Raw genomic sequence first — 22,493 nt, 5'->3', positions numbered from 1 at the left:
ACGCAAAAATATAATGAAGTAGAAGACTTGTTTCTTAATATAAAGTAATAAAATTAGGTATTTAATTTTTTCTTTTTCAATTTCTTACTTCAGACTTAATAATAATATATTGTTGTAATTTAATATAAAAATACAATCTTTATAATAAATATTAGTTTCCATACTAAACAACGATATCCAAGTTCACTCATTTACAAGATTTAAAATAAAAAATATTTTGTCGAATTTCACACTTACACCAATCTAACTAACTACAACAATTTCAATTTGATTCCACCTCCATTTGGTTAAATGACCAATTTCTTGATGACACTGGAAGAAACTAGCGTTTAAGGTACAGGCTAGGCCTAGTTTAAACGCTAGTGCTCATAGATGTATATTATATATAAGGTTGACCACAATGAATGTTGTAATATATGTAATGTATTTGTTTTTGGGTCAAATAAAGAAACTTTTTTTATTTTTTATTTATTCATTTAGGTAAAACAATGTTCACTTATGAATGTCAATAAAGAAATACATGTGAAAAGCTAAATGCGTCTAGTTTTACATTCACTGCCAGTTCTCACCAAGGGCGTGACCAATGGAAGAGAAGAACTGGCAATAAACTCTTAGCCACTCCTTTTAACCGCCAAGTTTTTTTGTAAAAATCAGCAAATATTAATAACTAAAATAAATAATGTTTAATCATATTTTATTATAAATTATAAAATTCTTTTAAAAAAAAATCTAATTTATTTTTGACTGTTTTCACGCGTATGAGTGTGTGGGTGAATGTTTTTATATTATTAGAAACAATTTCAAATAAGTTTATGAACAATCGTGGGAATATTAAAGCAGCAGTTATTCTTCAACTTTCTATTGCTTTAATAAAGAAAAAAAAACTTTGAAATACAATTTCATTTATTCTGAAATAATATTTTTTTGTCGATAAAGTTCAACGCCGTTCTATTCTATCCCAAGATGGTCTCCGTACATTTTAGAGACAGACAGACAGACATAACATTTATTACAAACAAAACACACACACATAACCACACTAAATAACAGTAATCAAAGACAAAAAATTAAAATCAGATAACAAAAAAAAAATATTATTATAATAAAATTTATTTTCTCATTCAGTCATTTTGCAGGAGACCACAGCATATCTGCTCTTTATTTTCTTTGCGACTGAACGATAGTAGATAGAAAGGGAACTACTAAATTTAAACCTAAACATAACAATCAAATATATGGTATTAATATCTTAACATACAAAGTAATAATAACAATGATTAAAATTGTATAATAAGAAAATTATCGGCCGGCCACGTATTCATTCACATCTTATTGAAATGCATTATACAAAAATAGATATACATATATAGAATATATTATGTGGTCCCTGTCCTCCTGGCCTCTTCCAATTTTTTAATTGTATTTATTTGTTGCCGACGTCATCCATAGTTTTTCGTCGGCCTATCGCCTACTGGTCTGCCCTGATCATCTTCATTTAAGTTGTACTGCACGTTAGTAAGCATATATTTTATTGCTGCAAATTCACTTTTCTATTTGTCACTTAGTCAATTCCAAGAATACTGCTATCGCACGCTGGCATGATCGGTTTTGGCTTTCATTTTGTTTTCTTTATAAATTGTCGTCATTAAAAGTGTAGTACATGAAAATACAAATTACAAAAACTTACATGAGAGTCAAGTTTCATATTATTTCATAGATATTATAAAAAGGGAACAAATTCTACATTTTTTATTTATTGTTGCAGAATACAAAATGGCAGCTTGCAGTTATTGGATAAATATCATCGGTAAGTCTGAGTTGTTGTATTTTTCAATTATGATAAATGGGAATATGATAATTAAAGGTTTAAGATATTTCAGGTTTAATGGTTAAAATTTATTGTATTTATTCATGTAACAAAACATTAACAAAATTATTATTAACCTACATAGTACTAATAAAAATAATGAAAAATTATTAAAAAGAAACTTAAACCAAATATAAAAAGTTTGATCCCTGTGGCATTGTTTCTTTAACGCTAGCAGCTTTTCCTTGCGGTATAGCAATACTTATTCCAAAGATCTATCTATCTTCCAAGCGCCAACTTAAATCTTTAATTATCGCCTGTGATCTTTAACCCCATGGCCCAAGAATCTCTACTGCAAAGGGAACAAAATTAAAGTTGCAGCAAAGACTCTCGTATTTCAGCAATTTATGGTAAACATATATTTTGATGGATTATGATTTGACATATTATATTCATCAATCTTAATTAATTAATGTAAAGTAATTATTAAGAACATTCCCAAAATAGTAAATACACACGCAAATATGTGTCTGTTTACAGAGAACTTACAAAACACAAATGATACGGATTTAAAAAATCTTATAAAGTTCTTACCAATTTTTTTACAAAATTTATACAAACTTGAATAAAATAACCCATTTTTGTAATGAAAGAACAAAGGTTATCTTTTTATGTAATTGCCCCAGGGATTGATCAATCTACGGAACAACCACTTGATATGATCACTTAGAATATTGGCAAAAATAATTACTGGCCCACTTTTTGCAAAATTGCCAATATCTTTCACTGTTTTTTACGTAAAATAGCCGTTGACATTTATACTTCCGGTTGAATCTATGAAGAAATATATAAGGTTGGGGAGAAAGTCTTTTCGCATTATAGTATGTATGAAATCTCTTTGGTTATACTATTTGTATCTGGCAGGTTTTGGTATTATTAATTTCAATTTTAAAGAAGATAAATCCAAATTCAAATTAGGAATGATTTTTAGTGAGTTTTTTATTAATTTTTCGTACTGTCAACATAAGTGAATCTAATATAGATATAAAAAGGTAAAAATTCAACGCATGCCGCGGAAAAAAAATTGCTATGTTTAGGGACCTTATGCAGTGTCTGTGAGAGTAGCTGAAGAACTGAGAATTGATAACAAAACAGTTTTGCCGCATTTAAAAAAAGCTGGGTACACAAATAAAGCTTGATATTTGGCTTTTGGCTTCCTCACGAGCTCTCTGAAAGAAACCTAATGAACCGTGTACTCCTTGGTGATTCTTTATTACGACGTCGATGATACCGAAGCATTTTCGAAGAACTCGGTGATGAGAAGTGGATCACGTACAAGAATGTGCGTGGTAGATGTATGGTAGATGTCGTGGTGATACAGATGGTATTCTGTATTCTGCCTTGACGTCCGATAATTAAACTCAGCTGCAGGTATTCTTCTTCTACTCAGTCCGAACAACTTCTCCGCTTTTTCTTAATGGAAGATATTCGGTTTTCTCTAATTGGGTACGCTGATATTTTTTTTAGAACTACGATTAGGGTTCGATTCCCGTTGAAGAAAATACCAGTGTCAGACAGCTGATTATTTTTTGTTATTTTTAACAACCCTTAATCATCTATATATGATTGAATCAAAATCAAATCAAAAATCATTTATTGATATAGGTAACATAATGTACACTTATGAACGTCAAAATATACTTTAAATGATTCTAATTTTACATTTACTGCCAGTTCTCAAATCAAGGGCATCGAACGGAAGAGAAGAACTGGCAATAAACTCTCCGCCACTCTTTATAATCGCCAAGTTTTTTTTACACAATTTTTGTGTACTGCAACCATTACACCATGTTCCATATGACATGAACATTAAGGCAGCTTATATCACGTTTCTTGTGAAGGTGTGTGTATTAAATAATTTAACATACACACACACCTTTACAGACAAAATCGTCACCTTTTTTATTACTTTACGATTTTCGATCACCGGCTGTGCACCAATCCAACCAATGAAAACTGGCTTACCTTAGACCCAAAAAGTCGACGGCGCGGCGTTAGGCACACAAGGCTACTTCCTATTAGATGAAACAGTTGCAAAAATCTGAGACCCAAACCAAAATAAAGCGCTACTGATTTGTTTTATAAAAATATAAACCATTACATTAATGTGGAATACATAAACATAAAAAAATAAGTCATTTCACTTGAAAATTTAATTATGTACTTGAATTAGGCAGTCAAACCTTTCTCATCCTTTCATTTCCGCTTGAGTGCTCTGTTACTGAAATCTAATTAATTCAATATCGTCAAGCAGATTGAATCATATAATGGACAAATCTTGGGCTCAGTGATGTACTGATGGATTAGTAAAGGTGAAAATAATGTATAATACCGGAAGATATTAAGCATCCTGTTAGTCAGCCTAACAAATATATTTATGCCATTTATTAAAACATATATTCATATCATATTTTCATAATTTGTCAACTAATAAGTTAATCGATATATTCGCGTTTTTATAAGTCAAATAAATTGCAAATCCAAAGTTCAATCACGTTTATGATTGATACTTGTATTAATAAAATAATGGTGGTAAAATCAAATGGTACATTACCATGATTGGTGTAAACCGAAGTTGACTGAAATGATTGGATTTCACGTCGTATTAGATTTTATGAGAATTGGATATGTGAGGCTTTTACAACGGTGTGATACTGGCTTGCCATTATCCTGTACGCTGTAGAGATAAGATCTTTGAGAGTAATTCAATAATTCAACTTAACGTAACGTAACATTAGATACGTAAACATTACATAAATACGAATAACAATTTATATACTTAAAGGAAAACACTTTTTTAACGGATTGAAGTTATATTATTGTAAACTTAATATAATAATATATAATTATTTTAATATAATTTTAAATTTAACCGACGTTTCGCGTGCTTTACAGCGTGCGTGGTCACTGTGACTTAAGACCAAAGGTGTTAAATGTCAAAAAGTATCACAGCTGTAGAAAATCTTGTATTACCTGTATTTATTTCCCCGTTTCTGCAGAAACCCTTCATTTTTTAGTCGATACCAACTCCGGGATCCAATTTTGTGTGACCCTATGTTGGCTGACTGGTAACGTAGACTATTAAAAAGGTCTATATGTACACAAAGGCATCAAATAAAAATAATTAAAAGTTTTGTACGCTCGAGTTGCGCTCATTGCATCCGAAGAGCGCAAGGCAGAAAAGAATTCAAAAGTTTTCTTTGAACAGAAAATGCAATCATTTAATTAAAATCTGATCTGTATCGATTGTATAAGCACAGATAATGAAAAAAGTGGCCCTACAACTAGAATAATTTATAATTTCCAAATCAATTTGTTAAGATGTTGGTATAATATTCATGATTAAAAAAATCGCATAATCAGCCATATAAAAATGGGCGTGCAAATGTGAAATTAATTATCATAACGTCATAAAAGTAATAAGGTGTTAAGTTATTTATAATTACTGTCAGATATTATGGTATAAAAACCCTGTTTTTGAAAAAAAAAACTGTTTTTACACGTTTTTTTAAAAAAAAATTCTTAACTTTATAATAGAATTAACTATGATTTCTGATAGATATGTAAACTCTACCTAAAGAGGTGCTCACGTTGCAGGATATTAGGCGCTTTGATTACTCTTAATATTCCTTTTAAGTTTTAAGCATATTCCGCGAGAGCTTAAACATAAATTTTGGTCGTCGGTTGGAAAAAAAAGGCTTTGACAGTTTAGTTACTTAGTCTCTTTTGCAAGCAAAGCCATAGGCCATAGCCATAGCCAAAGCCGAATATCTGTACAATCGGCTCGAGATTAACACACTTAAGCGAAAATGTGCATGTTGTGATCACATCCCGTTCAACGACATTAGTAACTCTGTGCAATCCATGTTTATAAGTGATAAGTGAACGCGATTTTATACTTTTTAAAAGCCTTTTTTATTGCTCGCGACGGTTCTATTAATATATAAAAAGGCCTTTATCGTATATAAACTTGAAGTTATATAAACTAGTGAAATTTGGAATCGAATTCTAAATCAAATAGTTAAAGAAAGCATACTCACCAAAGCAGACAATGAGCCCACTGTGGAAGCATCTATGGGCTGAAATGGCTGTCCTTTTTGGGCATTACCGTTACATACCTTTTAATAGGTTCAGTCTGATCAAAGATCTTTCCTGTGATCTTTTCTGAGGTCAGCAAGGAAACATCTAGAGCGGTTTTCACCAGTTTGTAAGCAGCGTAGTTCTTATAACTTTATATACCTAGTCTTTTACTTGATCAATATATCAGTTGGTGAACGTTCTCGTGATCTTTTTCTTCTGTTACTAACCATGATCAGTTTTTCCAAGTTCACATCACCTCTGCTTTGCTTAGTTGTATGGAAATTAAAACAGTGTTAGCGTAAACTCTCACACCGGTGTACTTTCTAATTTATTGGAACATAATTAAACATCGTGTAAACGGTTTTACCAACAAAACGTCGACGTGTGTCAGACGAAATTCCTCTCTTACAAACGCTTCGATATGATAAATAAAGTGGTACCGCCATTTGATTATCTGCTTTACGCAGGACCTAAGAAGCATCATGAGTTAATAAGTGTCCAAATGTCAAATGAGCATCTATAGTGGGAATAGAGTCCACATGACACTACACTTAGCCTGCTAATTGTTTAATCTATCGTTTAGAAAATAGTAGCACTTCGTTAACATTCAGATTTGCTTCTAGACTAATTTACAGTTAAAGATTAGAGATCTTGTTAGCAAAAATAATATCGTTAAAAGTGTATAACTTACACCGTGTCCATAGACTCTTACTATTACGTCGTGGTCTCGAAAAGGTGCAAACGGGCTTCCTCACATGGTAATGACGGTCCGTAATGGGTATTGGCTTACATAACCCGCAAATGTACAGGAAAAATACGTTGTGAGGAAAGAGTCGTGATGTAATTGTCAATTTTTCCACATCACGCTTTTACTTTGGCCTTTGTGTGTTAGACAAGCTATTTATTAATGTCTAATGTTTGTGAACAATGTTCATTTGTCAACGTATTAAGCCGAGCCGTTGTATACGGTAATAATGATAATAATTTAAGATAATTTACAAATAAGTAATTAGTATTTAATTAGAATTTTCATTAATCCCATATCGAAGATCGATAAGAGCCTAGAATATTATGACTAAATAAAAACTCACAGTAGTGAGAATGCAGCAATTAAAACATAAACAATGAAAGAAGAACATAGACGATTTTCCACTATTGTATTTGGTTGGAGACTCAGATTTTAATCTATGGCATATTCATTCAGTTGTTTTTTTGGCGCCATTTTAATATAGTGATCAGAATTACTGACAATGCCTCAGTTTTGAAAAAAATCCCGTGCATTATTATATACGTTATTTAATAAATGTATAATCGTTAAATGCAGTATCAAAGAAAGGTAAGCTGCGGCACCTCAAAGTTATTTTTTAATAAAATTTAATTAAGTGTCATAATAAGTGCGCGAAGCGCAATCAATATCTTTTTGGAGAGCTTCTTCCTCCAAAAACATGTTTTGCCTTCGTCTTTATGTAGGTTAATGTTTGGAAATGTTGACAGAGACGTATGTTATGTACAAATTATATAACATATGCGACGACGAATGACGGAACGAATCAATCAATTTACTTAATAAAAAATTGTTTTTATAATACCTACAGATTACAACATAAATTACCAGCAAATCGATATATTTAATGTGACTAAAAAATTCTTTAAAAAATATTTAAAAAACTCAGGTATCTTTTACTAATAATGGCTTTGTTTGTTCCTTCATATTAAATATATATTTATATCTACCAATCAATCAATCTTACAACTGTGCTTCGCAAAACTGTGCTTTATGTTTCTGTTTATATGTGTATTCCGTTTTGGCTTTTGTGTGTAATGTAATTGTTTGGATATTGTTTAGTGATTAGCTGTAGGAATACTTAAATAAATAATTCCTACAGCTAATAAATAAAATAAATAATTAAAAAAGACGTAATCTACTCGAGGTACAACAATAACAACAATAATTTTGGTTAAACTCTTAAAAGGCCGGCAACGCACTCGCGAGCCTTCTAGCATCGGGAGTGTCCATGGGCGGCGGTATCACTTAACTTCAGATGAGCCTCCTGCCCGTTTGTTCTATAAAAAAAACATTGAAGATCTGTATTCACTGTAATGAGCTGAACACTGTTCAGTTAGTGGAGCAAAAAGAAGACAAAAATGTCTTCTACTTAACAGAGATTGTAAGTCGTGTTGTTGGACATCTACGGCATGAAAGCCCTTTAACATTGCGTGTCCATGGGCGGCGGTATCACTTGACATCATGTAAGCCTCCAGCATGTTTGCCTATTCTGTAAAAAACGACTGTGCCAAAGACAATTTCAAAAAAATAAAATAATTTAATTTTGAGAATTATTTCAATCCACACCAAATATCATATCTGACGGTTCTAAAAGAGATCGAGTGAAACGCTTCTTATATAGCCACTTGAGCACTATTGCCTTCGAAAATAAAACTTGAAGACTGATGGGAAACTTTATGTATTCGCATTTTTCAAAGATTATAAATTTGTTATATTTATCAAATTATTTACGAGGTAGAGGTTATTAAGCAGAGTGCCACGAATAATTTATTAGACACTGGGTGACCTATCAGGGAACATTGCCAATTTAATATATCTACTCTTTTTATTTGGTAATTGGGCCAGCTTTACCATCGTCCTATGGGGACTCATTTTCCTAAATTTACCACATTAGAATATCAGTATGGAAATAACCCCTGAAATGTCAAAGTTGAGACTTTTCTAATGTAGTCTCCATAAAAGCTCAAAGTTATAAATGAAAAATTCACCAAATTACAATTCTTTGATTTTAAATGTTTGAATCAATTTAACTGTGATCCAAAAAATATCAATGCGTTGAATAAAATTTTCTAAATTATGAACTTTGAAGTTCTTAATACATTAATTACAATTAAACTTTTAAGATATATAATTGTAGGCAACGATCCTTTTTGACTATACCTCACGTGTCAATTTTGGCAACCCAGACAAGCTACAGATAATAATACAAAGGGAGAAAAAAATTTAAACACCTATATTATATACTATGGGTATTATACTGCGATTGAGGTATTTCCGACATCGAATCGTTTTTCAAAGGCTGGAAATACGAGCCTTCTGGCATTGTGAGTGTCTATTAGCGGAAGTATACAATGTATAAATTTGGCCCGTTTGCCCATTAAAAAATAATAATAGTAAAAATATGTTTATTATGGAAGATAAGATAGACAGGTATTACTCATCCCACGTCATTAAATTTAAACCTGTAGGCATACTCATCGGCAAAAAAGACATACATTAATTAATACAAAGTTAATTCAAAGACATACACACTGATAAATTAGTTAATATTTTGTCCTTATGAGAAGGCACATATTCACTTTCCATCGCTTTCGTTTACTTTTCTCTTGTAACTGTTTATATTGTCAAATAATTACTGTTTCTTCAAAGATAATTTAACTCATACATTTGACTCAAGTTAAGTGATCCTTTTCAATTTATAATTTACTAGCGACTCGCCCCGGCTTCGCACGGGTGCAAGGCTGATACTAAATACAATACAGAAAATCTGTGAACGTTGTATATAAAAATGTGGGTTATCCGTAAGAGATAGACATTTAAAACACATTAAAAACCTCAAAAATAACAGTACTTCTCCTCTATTTAATGGATGTTATTATACATATATCTCTTCCTCTTGAATCACTCTATCTATCTATATTTAAAAAAAACCGCATCAAAATTCGTTGCGTAGTTTCAAAGATTTAAGCATACAAAGGGACATAGGGACAGAGAAAGCGACTTTTTTTTATAATATATAAGTGATGAAGACAATTTTCCGCAGCTCAGAAAGTTCGCAATAAGATTGATTTGTGCGTTTGGAATTTATTACAAATCCGAACAATTTTCTTTATTGATGAGAGTCAATCAACGCATAACTTGGAAAATTATTTACGTATTTGTATCAGTGGAAAGGATATAAATACCGATGGATTAGTTTCCCAAATTCCAGCTCAAATGTCTCATTGATTACGGTGTATTTAAACTTCGTAGTCTGTAACATTTTCAAATTTAACGATTTAACCATAGTGTACCATGTTTTTTTCGAGTATCTTCGTTTATAGTCTTGTATTTTCGTTTATCTTCGTTTATTTTCGTTTACCTTCGTTTATTTTCGTGTATTTTCGTTTATCTTCGTTTATTTTCGAGTATCTTCGTTTATTTTCGTTTATTTTCGTGTATTTTCGTGTATTTTCGTGTATTTTCGTTTATCTTCATTTATTTTCGAGTATCTTCGTTTATTTTCGTTATCTTTATTTTCGAGTATCTTCGTTTATTTTCGTTTATTTTAGTGTATTTTCGTGTATTTTCGTGTATTTTCGTGTATTTTCGTGTATTTTCGTTTACCTTCGTTAATTTTCGTGCATTTTCGTTTATCTTCGTGAATTTTCGTTTATCTTCGTTTTTTTTCGTTTATTTTAGTGCATTTTCGTTTACTTTCGTTTACTTTCGTTTATTTTCGTGTATTTTTGTTTATCTTTATTTTTCGATTACTTTCGAGTATCTTTGTTTACCTTCGTTTATTTTCGTGTATTTTCGTTTACCTTCGTTTATTTTCGTGTATTTTCGTTTATTTTCGTTTATTTTCGAGTATCTTCGTTTATCTTCTTGGTTAAGGATTAATGGTGTATTGGTTAAAATCGCTTCGAAAATTAGCCATTATTTGTCGTAAAAAGTAAATGACAGAAAAAGTTATTGTGGGTTATCGTTAAGAGATAGACATATACCATCACGGACTTTTCTGTAGACCTTTTCAATGTGTACAATACTTAGTACATTATTTTGATAAAACTCGTAGGGTTCAGCCTGCGTTTGCAATGTAAGCGGAAAAAATGTAATTATTTACAACATCACATTAGAAACCTCAAAAATAACAGTACTTCTCCACTATTTAATGGATGTTATTATACATATAAACCTTGTTCTTGATCTTTCACTCTATCTATTAAAAAAACCGCATCAAAATCCGTTGCGTAGTTTCAAAGATTTATGCATACAAAGGGACATAGGGACAGAGAAAGCGACTTTGTTTTAGGTATACTATGTAGTGACTAAATAAATCAAGACTTAGTGTGTCATTTTCAACTTATTTGTTATAATTAATAATTAGGCCACTTAAATTCCATACCATAAAAATACACATCCCAATATCCTATCTTAATCCACTTTTGACCATCTGAGATAGACATCTCAACCCAAATATTGATAAAAGTGTGCCAACCAATCGATGGATTGTAATCGCCATCTGTCAATACAAGCTATCCGTGATAGGTCGGATCGGTGTATATAGACCTATGTATGAAATTGACAGTTCAAGTGTGCCAATATCCTATCTTAAGATTTCATTTTACACCAGTTTTTAAAATAATTAAAAATCAATTTGATATGTTCTTAACATAGACATGTACATTTTAATATTATTTGAACGGTTTTATTTTCTTTATTTGGTTTATATTAATTATCAAATATGAGTGTAAAGATTAAAAGGTTTAGTTATTGGGATGCAGATAGGAGATCGGTCGACTGTCACGGTCATTGTAAACAATCTGAGATTGTGGATTAGTTATTGGGTTCGGGTGTTAGTCTACGTTAGCTATTGTTATTTCTATTACTTCGCGTACTCCAGTCCCTTTTGGGCAATGGCCTCCCATTCACATTGCATTTGAAATATAAATATAGATTTAAAGTTGTTTGACAGCCCTAATAAAAATTAACTGCCACTAATAAAAGCTATTTTATATAAACTTTCGAGATTAATTTTAGTGTGTAAGCAAGATTAAAAATCTACCTATCGATATCATTTATTAGAGGACTATTAGCCGGAACATGTATTATTGCAAAAGCAAATAATAATGTTTCGTACATAAGTAAAATATATCACCTCATGAAACGAAAAGCTAAAATTGTCTTTCGTCGATTAGTCGTTGTTTAACGATATTGTCATTTAGTAAAATCAGTCAGTTAGATGTCAACTGTCATTACGAAATGACCTAACTCAAAAACTATATCTATATTTTCAGCGTTGTGCGTTAGTATCGCGTTCATCTCTTGCGTGCAAGTAGAGGACCCATGCAAGATCAAGTCCCGTGTAGCTGCAGACGACAAGTACTGTGACAAATACTGGGAGTGTGACGGTGGCCAGGCGGTGCAGTACGACTGCCCCAATGGCCTGGTCTTTGCGGGGAAACACAGAGGTGTGACTGAAGGATGTGACTACCCCTGGAGATCCAACTACTGCGAATATCCTAAGGTTCAAATAAGTAAGTAGACTTATTAATGTCCTTAAACTTAAACGCCTGACCGAATTTCAATGAAACTTTCTTGTATAAGATTGGGTGGCGCTCTAGTGTATGTCTAGTATGTTACTGAAAGAAAACAGGATTGATTATAAATTCGTATAATCTGAATTTATATTAGATTTGACATATAAAGCATAATTAAACAAAACTCAAACTCAAATCTTTATTGCATTCCTTATATAAATATTTTACACGTTATAATTTATTACACTAAGGACCTTGGTTAGGCACAGCAATGTTGTGGGAGGGCTCCACCATAGTTAATACATTTCTATTCTTACAAGATGCATTATTTATTTGCATTAACTTACATATGCCTTTGTACTATGATTTAAAAAGCGGAATCATATAGAACTAAACGTACGGGGATTTCCCTAGTAAAACGCATTATTATAATAACAGTTAAATTGTGAATGGTATCATCATTTTGCATTATCAATATAATGATGTTACTGAGAAACATGAGTAACAATAGATCAAAGTTATTAGTAGATATTTCAATTTAGTAACTCTAAAATTACTTATACACGTCAAAACTCACATAATTTTTTTTTGCGAATCTAGGACCTCATTCTCATCACTGATCTCTTATTGCGAGTCGAAGCAAATAAAAAAGCTATGGACGAAGAATTCTATAAAATACGGCGAAATAATGAACTTTGGCCGAAAATAAACTGTAATTAGTCCATGCGTTGTTCATTATCCTTTCTTTAAGGCTATGTTTGTACCAGCATCCTAAACAACGTTAATAAAAAATATGAGAAAAGCAATATAGCGAGTACTTTTAACAGAAACGTCAAGATATATTCATGGATTATCCACATAACTTGTCTATTAAAGTTTTCTGTACAAAAATCTTTTGTTTCCTACTTCTACTTTTTTTTCTTTTGTTTTACTGTTTTATTTAACTCTTCGATTATTAGTGGTGGTTTTGAATAGCTACAAATACATTATAGATCCACCGATCGGCGTGGAGCATTGTGATTGGCTGTATGGCATATTCGGGCATGAAACCTCCTGCACCAGATACTGGACTTGTTGGAACGGAACAGCGACGGAGCAACTCTGTATTGGTGGTCTCTTGTACAACGAGAACGCTCATTCCTGCGACTGGCCAGAGAATGTAGACGGATGTCAAAAACATCGTAAGTCAAACCATTTTTAACGTTATCACAGATAATGTTTGTTTATATTATAGTCATAGTCATAGTCATAATATCTTTATTCATTTAGGTAAACATGTACACTTATGAACGTCAAGGAAAACAAATTAAATTAATCGTAAATTTACATTTACCACCAGTTCGCAAGTCAAGGGCGTAGAGCGGGTAAGAAGAACTGGCTTTATGTTACTACTTTATTATGTTACTGTTCATATTAATCTATGATCGAATTATTAATAAACATTATTTGCCGACGATAATGTGTGTGATAAAGTGCTAAAGAGTGATAAGTAAAAAAATATAACACAAGAGAGTGTGTTTTTTTTTATAGAACAGGGGACAAACGGTCAGGAGGCTCATCTGATGTTAAGTGATACCGCCGCCCATGGACACTCTCAATGCCAGAGGTCTCGCGAGTGCGTTACCGGCATCTTAAGAATTGGTACGCTCTTTTCTTGAAAGACCATAAAAAAGTGTTCTCCCTTAATAGAGATACGAGTAGTGTTATTATGTAGTAAATTAGTTTAGCTTTAAATCACTTATTAGTATTAAGTTAGGCTTGATCGTAAAGATTAATGATTAAAAAAATACATTTATCCGTTTATTAACTTATTCAGTTGAATAAAGCTTGATACATAAAACTTACTATTAATTTCCGTCATTCAGGTGTAAAGAACGCGTTTCATTTCAGAGCTCTATTTCCGATCAATACGCGGTCATATTACTAGCTTTCGCATACATGAATATATACAATATAAACTAGGCAGCTGAAATAACGTGGGGGGAATTTTATATCTATGCATAAAAAGATTATAAAGAAATACACGCTTTGAGCGTCTGGAGGGGACAACTTCACCTGCTCACATAAACTGTAAAACACTTTAGTAAAGTTTAAAAGTAAGATTCAATGTCGAGACCGCTAGTGCGAAGATGCTACTTCCATGTCAAAAAGTATTGGAATTGATATACAATACTGGACTGGTCATAGTAATTCTTGTCGCTGCCAGAAATATTGACCATGCTAACACTTTTACGTGAATGGCCAATTTACATACGCTGCCCACTTTCCTGCTCACTTCCCATGCCGTAAATAATTCATATAGTAGGTATTTTGTATGATAATGTCAACGACAATCGTTTAAATATAGTCCTTAACCCACTGGTTTTATGAATTAAGATAAGGTACAGCGTACGAAATAATTTAATTTGTTCATAAAGCCTCCAAGACGACATACATAATTGATGAATTATATTTTCGTTAGGCGCCATAATGAATACAAATTTAATATAACTTTCTTGATAAAATAAAATTTTACGTTCCTCATTTTGTGATCGTCATTTAGGATTACGATTTTTCTCAATTTATGTTCAAGTTGCATTATGTTTTTACCATATAATTATTATATCTTTACAGTTACTACTAAAACGATAGAACTACACCGATAATTCTGAAACAAAAATACGTATCGCTTTTTTGAGGATTCTTCTCAATTATTAAAATATTCTTCTTCTTATCGAATAACAATCAATTAATTTTACTAATGCAAAAACCATGTGGTGCCATCTGTTGACAAAACTACGCATAATTTTACATCGAATTCGTGTCAGTTCAAGAATTTCCGATCTTGATGTGAATGAGGAGATGCATGAGCAGGCTTTGATTTTAATCGAAGAGATATGTACCTCATCATACAATCAAAAAGTGCTTTCGCATGCAGAATTGCAATATTGGCGCTAGAGAGAAGAGGCTATGATTTGTAAAAAACCTGCCATTTTTCTTTCCCATTGGCAAGTATTAAAACATATTTGTATTTGGAAAAAAGTTGTATTAATGTTATTATCTTTATGAAATCCTAAAATAAGTTTGTCTAGAGTAACAAGGATATTATTAGACTGTAAGCCGGAACGAAGTTAGCCGGGTTAGCTAGAAACTAATAACATAACAAGCTGCTCTTGTGAACTGCTGTCGAAGAACGCGACATCATTTGGCTTGTATTATACATCATATATACTAATATTATATAGAGGAAAGATTCATAATGTTGGTATGATTGTAAGGAATTGGTTCAAAACGTACTGGATCGATTTTGAAAACTCTTTCACCATTTGAATCATATAATTACAATATTGCTACCCAAGGTGTAAAAAAGCCTATAAATGTATTTTATGACATAGATGATAGTACAAAAAAATGTTCCACAATATTGAAGAACATATCAATATCTATATATACATAAATGTTTTAAAAACTTACTTCACCCGTGCGAAGCCGGGAGGCTCATTTCTTTCATTTTCACACACACCTTTGTGTAATTTCATCAAAAAACTATTATGAAATGACTAAACTAAAAGCCAACGACCCATTTACAATAGTGCTCCATTATTGAAATGAAATTCGTAGTGCGTATTGCTAATAATCATAAAATTTCACGAAATCCTTTCAAATTAAAGTGAGTAAACCTTTCGCATGTATAATGGTTATTCATTCGTCTTAATTAAGACGTTATTAAGTAAGTATAGAAATTAGGTTTCTCTTTCTTAATAAACTTTAACGCTAAAACCGATAATATCATATACACATCCAAATTACCTTTTTTGAAGTTAAAGTCTGCATAAAGCCATTAGGAGTTCAGACAACATTCATTAGATTTTTTCGCGATTATAACGGAATAAATAATATAATGTAATGTAAGTGCCCATTTGATTATAGACATATATATAACTTTTATTACTAACGAAACACGCATACACAAAAAATAATTATCATGTTGGTCAAAATGACCATTGCTGCCTGAACAGCAGCTAATAGGCGCCTCAGTCGCTAATAAAAGAAAAATAATTCATTAATAATAATGATTAGTAGAAAAAATAATAATAAAGATTAGCAGTGTAAGTAAAGAAGTATAGTAAAAAAACTAAGAATAATAAATACAAAAATTAAGATTTGGCTTTTGTTAGTAACATTTATGCTTACCATAATTGTCATGTTTAGCAAAGATGTAACATATATTGTAGATATAGAATTATATATGAAGTGAACTTTAATAAATAAAAATTCCAAACAAAACAGCCAGTTACATTCAATAAATGAAAGAATGCTTTTAACTCCCTAGAGCTTAGTATTTACATACAAATGTTTTAGAAACGACATTCCTTACAGGGTTTGTGTGTATTTAAATTGAGTTTGCATTGGATAAAATAAATTTGATAGTTAATAAAATTGTGCAGACGTTTCACGTTCATTCACCTGCAAACACATACTAGTATCGTAACGCGGATTTATGCATTTTTATATACGATTAAATATGTCTTTTGCGTATGTTTAAATTTCGTCAAGATAAATCTGTTAGATGCTGATGTTGAGAACCCTGACCTTACTTGTACATATTAAAAAAAAATATGATTTAAAGTCTCGCAAGAATACCCCTCAGGTCAGTGTTTCCCAACGCCCACGGCGGCCTCTGTGGGGCGTGGGCAGTTTGATTGTTAAGGGCTATTCGAAAATTTATTATAATTATTTGGAATTACAATTAAATTTCACCGTTAACATTTTCTAGTAATTTCTTTCTAAAAAATAATATGATTTACGTTTCTTTAACGATGTATTTTTTTATTATTAGCGATATGTGTTGATTAGGGGGGGCATAAGAATTTTAGTATAGCTAAGATGGAGCAAGACACAAATAAGGTTAGGAAACACTGCCTTAGATGCATATTATATTTTATCGCTTTACATTTGGCATAAGCAAAAAATCACCGATTTCTTTGACTTTGTTTTGTGCGAATGTTTATTTATTGTGTAGTTGATTTTTGCAATATTCTTTTTTGAATATTAGGTTCACTTTAGATCAATATCATCAGCGGTGTTAATGTAATCGTATAAAAATGAAATCAATTGAAAATAATGTTTATTGCTAACAATATTGTAGATATCGTTTTGATTTCTCTCGACAGTATTATTCAGGGATATGAAATACAAAACCAAAACATTTTTAGAAGACCTTTGTTTGCTTGTGACAACTTAAGGAGTTTTTAGAAATACATTTCGTAGAAATATAATCTGAAATAAATTAATGTTTTGCTTGGGTAAAGTAAAATACATATTTTTTGTTCGCATAGGTAACAAAATTAAATTACGACATGTACTGCCAGATTTCAAATCAAGAACGTGACGCGAGAAGAACCGGGAAGTCCATTGGATCCCAAGTTTTTTACAAAATTCTTACAAGCAACATCCATTCACTATGTACGTATGTGTAAATAATAATTTTAACATTTGATCTCTCTCATTCCAGCCCTCTGTAATGAAGATCCTAATGGCAACGTTCCTCTGGGCAAGTCCTGCAACAGGTACTGGCAGTGCCAGGGGGGATACCCTCGTCTGCAGAGGTGTCCTGCAATGTTGGTCTTCGATAGACGCTCGTTGAGATGCGTGGTGCCTCCCACAGAGGAGTGTGACGTACCCACTACCACTCCACCTGCACCAGAAGAGGTCCAGGAGGAGAGACAGGTTAGTTTCCGTGATATTATAAACACTATTCAACTATAGTTTATCTTAGTACATCTTAGCTGGTTTTATATGTTTAATCAGTACCTAAATTCATAGGTATATCCACATTATCCGTTCCATCATACATACATAGCGCTATATCTGCAGTATGTAGTTATCTTTTCTAAAATATATGACAATTATACCTAATAATTGTCATATATAATATATACATTTATACTATAATGAAACAAAAAATAAAAATACATAATAATTAACTAGCAAAGTCCTAGATTTCTTTTATTGGTAAGCGTAAAGATGAATGATAGGTGCCTGCAAGTTGGTTCTTGCAGACGGAATTTGGAAAATTCCGCTATTCTTTAAACCTGGAGATCGAATAAGTGACAACAATGTTAATATTCTATAAGACATTACTGTATTTGACATTTAACAATTTGTAAAAGAACCTATCTAAGTGACGTCATTTTAAATTTCCTAAGTCGCGACGTATTACGTAAAAACAAGGTTTGAAGTTGGCCTCAAGCATCTATTTCTCAGTTTCAAAAGTCAAGATAATACATATATTACGAGGCAAAATCAATATCAGCGTCCTGTCCATTATCGGAATTAGGGCGCATCAAGGCTCCAAGTAAAAGGCTTCCATGCGATCGATAGACTACAAAGTCTTCAAGAGCCTTTCATTGTCAAGGAGATGATCGGGGAAGATTAAGTCTTTAAAGATAAAAGTGTTATATAGTAATTGTAACGGCCGTTGGCAAAGCTTTTTGATAAATTAATATTATATCTTTTTCTAACTTTGTAACATTTACTTGTATACTTATTTTTATTTAAAATAATTGTAGCTATTGTATGTATATAATTTGTGTAATATTTTTTTGTCTAGAGATCGTATATACTATTGACACAAAAAGCAGAAATAAAGGCACTAAAAATTCCGTAAATTTTAATACAAGTTTTAACTGCCTTTTCAGCAAGTGCCCCACAAGTCCCACAGACCGAGTCAAGAGTACCAAGATCCCCAAGGGCATCCTCGACCTCGGAACTAGGATAGACATTGCTAAGTTGAATACGTAAAACCCCATATTGTATAAACTCACTCACGCGCAGTTGAAATACTCACCGTCGTTACATCAACTCGTCAATTGTCAAGTCACATGTCACTAAAAACAGGTTGGTAACCAACGTCTCAGAAAAAATATTGTGAAGTTTCAAAAGTATATTTCATTTATTCATTTATGTTTCGTGACTTCTCTTGTGTTAACAGAAAGCTTAGAATTCAAAAAAGCATATTTTAAAAAAATGAACTTCAGAGTCATAATAATATAATAATATTTGCTTTATATTGGTTGCTTTTAATAAGTTTACCAAAGTTTCGTCTTTAGCTGTCGGGCATTCGATTTCGTAGTAACACTTTATAATGTAAATGTAAGTGATTGACCGTTATTACACATTTTAACTCATTAAAAGAGGCAATTAATTAGTTCCATTAGATTTAAGGTTTAATTTGTCTGATACTTCAAAGAAATACTCAATGTTCTCCAGTGTATGTAGATTAATAAGTTAAAATAGTTTTAAGGAAATAAAATATTTTAAATAAATATTTTTTTATTTTATTTAACTAAAATTGGTCTAGCATAATCATTTCAAAAACTTTGCTCAACGCGGGGGAAATTTGTACTTGTACTTCAAAGAAATACTAAATGTTTTCCAGTACTTAAAATAATTTTAAGGAAATATTTTTTTTTATGAACGGTCCCTTTTTGTATTGGAAGACCATATCATTTCAGTTAAATAGACTTGAAATTGTAACATAAATTTTTATTTACAAAACAAAACTATAACTATTAATTTGAAATGTAATTATTTATCCATTTCACGTAACAGTATACCCTTGTATAAACATCAGGTTTCCCCTTAGCACAAGGAACACCCCATGATACAATGCCAACTTGTACACCACCACTAATGAGGGGTCCACCAGAATCTCCCTGCAGAAGAAACGTTGATTAAACGATAAAACTTTTGAAAACAAAATTTAAAACGAACTGTCTATAACTGCAAGGACAGTTCGCGGATGCAACACGCAAAATGTAAATAAATGCGTTATGATAAGATAGTCATGTGAGGATAGAATTTTATTTATATAGGATCGTGTCTGAAACGTAACTTATGAAAGCATACAGAAATTTTGTTGAAACCAACAATATTATCTACAAGACACGAAAACACCGTTATGCAGAAATCTTTTTGATTTCTCTGTAAAGGGCATATGTATAAAATGACTTACCAGTGGCTGGACCACTGGTAAGTTGGTAAGGTACATAATCAAGAATGCACTCTGCGCCCTCTGTAACTCCCAATAGCGATCACGACGTTTTTGTATGCCATGAAGTCTCTCTAATAATTGACAAAATTCAATTCAACCTTGTGTTAAAAACAGACAAAGTTAGCAAATGATATGCATAGATGGCGCAATAATAAAATTAATATCTTCTTATCGCTTTACTGAGAGTTAATTACTTACTTTACACGTTCCCTTTCTTTCCTTATTTAATGTGCAAAGTTGTTTGTCAATAATTGGAAGAAATTTCTTAGATACGTTATCAAGCCTTCTATTGCACTCTTCCACATATATTGTTGTTAAATTATAGACCACTTGAAGGTTTTCAGGAGCCACCTGTGACTGAAATGATTCAACAAATGCTTTATTTTAATTGTATTAGTGAGTTCTCTTATCAATGCCAAATAAATGACCATTCTGATTTGTTTTCTAATAAGTTTTGGGAGTGCATTTGCCACTCCCAAAACATAGTATTGGGACATTTTAATTGTCGAAACACCATCAAAACAAATGAAATGACATTTTTTTATAATAAACAATACCTTAAAAGAATTCGTTTTATTTGAACAATCTGTGACCAGAATTCCAATTCACTGCGGTGAACCACAATCAATTGAAACGTATCATCATTTCGATATGGTATATATAAAATTATTATACAGATTAGAATAGAATATATTACTCTTTGGTCGAATTTTATATAACGAAACTTTCGCACATCAGTCTTACCCCATCCCTTAAGTGTGCACATTGCACCAGCGCCTATATCACTCGTTGGTAGCTTTATTGGTTGAATGTTAGTATCAAACTTGATAGAACCAACGATCTTAAGAAGTGAGATGTCATTCTTCAATGTATTTGCATTGTAATCCTCGTGGGTGACGATGGAATTTACGTCGTACGAGTTTCCACCAGAAGTGCGTTTGTTAGTTCCTACCATTACTTGGACAGTGTGGGTTGGGACTCTAAAAAAGCAAACTACTATATATATGTATTTCGAGCATAAACACATTATATACTATTCACATAACTCGAAGTTGACGATAAGCGAGGATATAGGGGGAACACAAATAAGCCTCTCTCAACAGCCCTTAAAGTTCTAAAAGCCATTCTACTAAAATGGCCTAGGTATACAACTGTTAAGGGAATTTCACCAGTTCCTTCACTAAAATTATTAACTTTTATTTAATACCTGAAGGTGCAATGAGCAGCAGTTAAAATCCATTTCTGAGTTAGGATGGTGCCACCACAGATATGCATTGTTTCTGTGAGTCCCTCGAAAAGAAAACGTCTGATTGATGCTATATAAGGGGCAGAGCTATCAGCTGCGTCCTCCCCACCAATAACGCGGGAATCCAGATCGTTATTTGTTTCACCTTCAAAAAGAGGTAATCTATTCATAATTAAAATCTATACTTTTTCAGACAGCAAGACATGACGAATCCTTCACTGGTGCAATAATCCGTCTTATTTGACCAGTCCAATCAACGTCTTTTGTAGTGGTGCCTTGCTGTTGCTTACAGTCTAATAGAAAGGTCTCATGACTTTAAACTTTTGTACCTACTGATGTTTCAAAGTCAAAAAGTCATTTATTTATGTTGGTAACACAATGTACACTTATGGACGTCAAAAAAGTAATATACATTAAAGCTTCTAATTTTACACTGACGGCCAATTCTCAAATTCCTTAATTTGAGAATTGGCCGCGTAGAACGGAAGAGGAGAAAATGGCAATAAACTCTCCGCACTCTTTTTAATCACCCAGTTTTTTTTACACAACGTTTGTAAGGATCTGCAAACATTACACCATGTTCTAAGTAATAAACAATAATATTGTAATTTAAAAACAAAGATTTGTCAATCAGAGGATTGTCAGCAGGAGGCATGGTGAAATAGGAGCTCTCACATTTACAAGTTTCGTTCTGTGGGTGAAATTCCAACAACTAAGCATCTAGAAGTATGAGAGTGAAGAATAACATTGGGTTTCCAGCATCGAATCGCTCAGAATAATATCCTAGGGAGGTCAACTCTGCGCTCTAAAACTTCACATCTTTAAATAATCAACGAAGTGTAAAAATCAATTAAACACAATCAAAATACACAAATTAATACGTACCTCTCGCGTCCCATAGCAAAAATAAAAATATAACGAGAGCTTTAAACATGGCCTAAGAAGTATAATCTATT

At 32.1% G+C, this 22,493-nt stretch overlaps 2 protein-coding genes across 2 annotated transcripts in view; one reads left to right on the top strand and one right to left on the bottom strand.

Annotated features, from left to right (window-relative positions):
• Positions 1-19,545, top strand: part of LOC111001976 (protein obstructor-E-like) — a 26,695-nt gene extending 7,150 nt beyond the window's left edge. The window contains exons 2-6 of the mRNA XM_022272061.2: positions 1,766-1,807; positions 12,014-12,253; positions 13,249-13,437; positions 17,751-17,965; positions 18,937-19,545. Of these exons, the coding sequence (XP_022127753.1) occupies positions 1,774-1,807; positions 12,014-12,253; positions 13,249-13,437; positions 17,751-17,965; positions 18,937-19,011 (753 nt within the window). The 5' untranslated portion in view covers positions 1,766-1,773 and the 3' untranslated portion in view covers positions 19,012-19,545. The remainder of the gene's footprint in view (positions 1-1,765; positions 1,808-12,013; positions 12,254-13,248; positions 13,438-17,750; positions 17,966-18,936) is intronic.
• LOC123690091 (chymotrypsin-1-like) lies at positions 19,327-22,493 on the bottom strand. Its single transcript, XM_045632800.1, has 6 exons — positions 22,423-22,493; positions 21,499-21,682; positions 21,025-21,271; positions 20,490-20,648; positions 19,855-19,953; positions 19,327-19,347 (listed from the first exon to the last, which is right to left on the bottom strand). The coding sequence occupies exons 1-6, from the start codon at positions 22,469-22,471 to the stop codon at positions 19,327-19,329; spliced, it is 759 nt and encodes a 252-aa protein (XP_045488756.1). The 5' UTR covers positions 22,472-22,493.

This window comes from Pieris rapae, chromosome 2, assembly GCF_905147795.1.
Source record: "Pieris rapae chromosome 2, ilPieRapa1.1, whole genome shotgun sequence".
Lineage (NCBI taxonomy): Eukaryota > Metazoa > Arthropoda > Insecta > Lepidoptera > Pieridae > Pieris > Pieris rapae.
Note: the sequence above shows the minus strand (reverse complement) of the source record. Positions and strands in the feature narration are given on the sequence as shown.

Coding starts and splice junctions, on each gene's coding strand:
- LOC123690091 (XM_045632800.1), bottom strand. CDS start 22,471: ATGTTTAAAGCTCTCGTTATATTTTTATTTTTGCTATGGGACGCGAGA. Junction 21,683..22,422: donor TTTGCTATGGGACGCGAGAG/GTACGTATTAAT, acceptor CTCTTTTTGAAG/GTGAAACAAATAACGATCTG. Junction 19,954..20,489: donor AAAGAAAGGGAACGTGTAAA/GTAAGTAATTAA, acceptor TTTCTTCTGCAG/GGAGATTCTGGTGGACCCCT.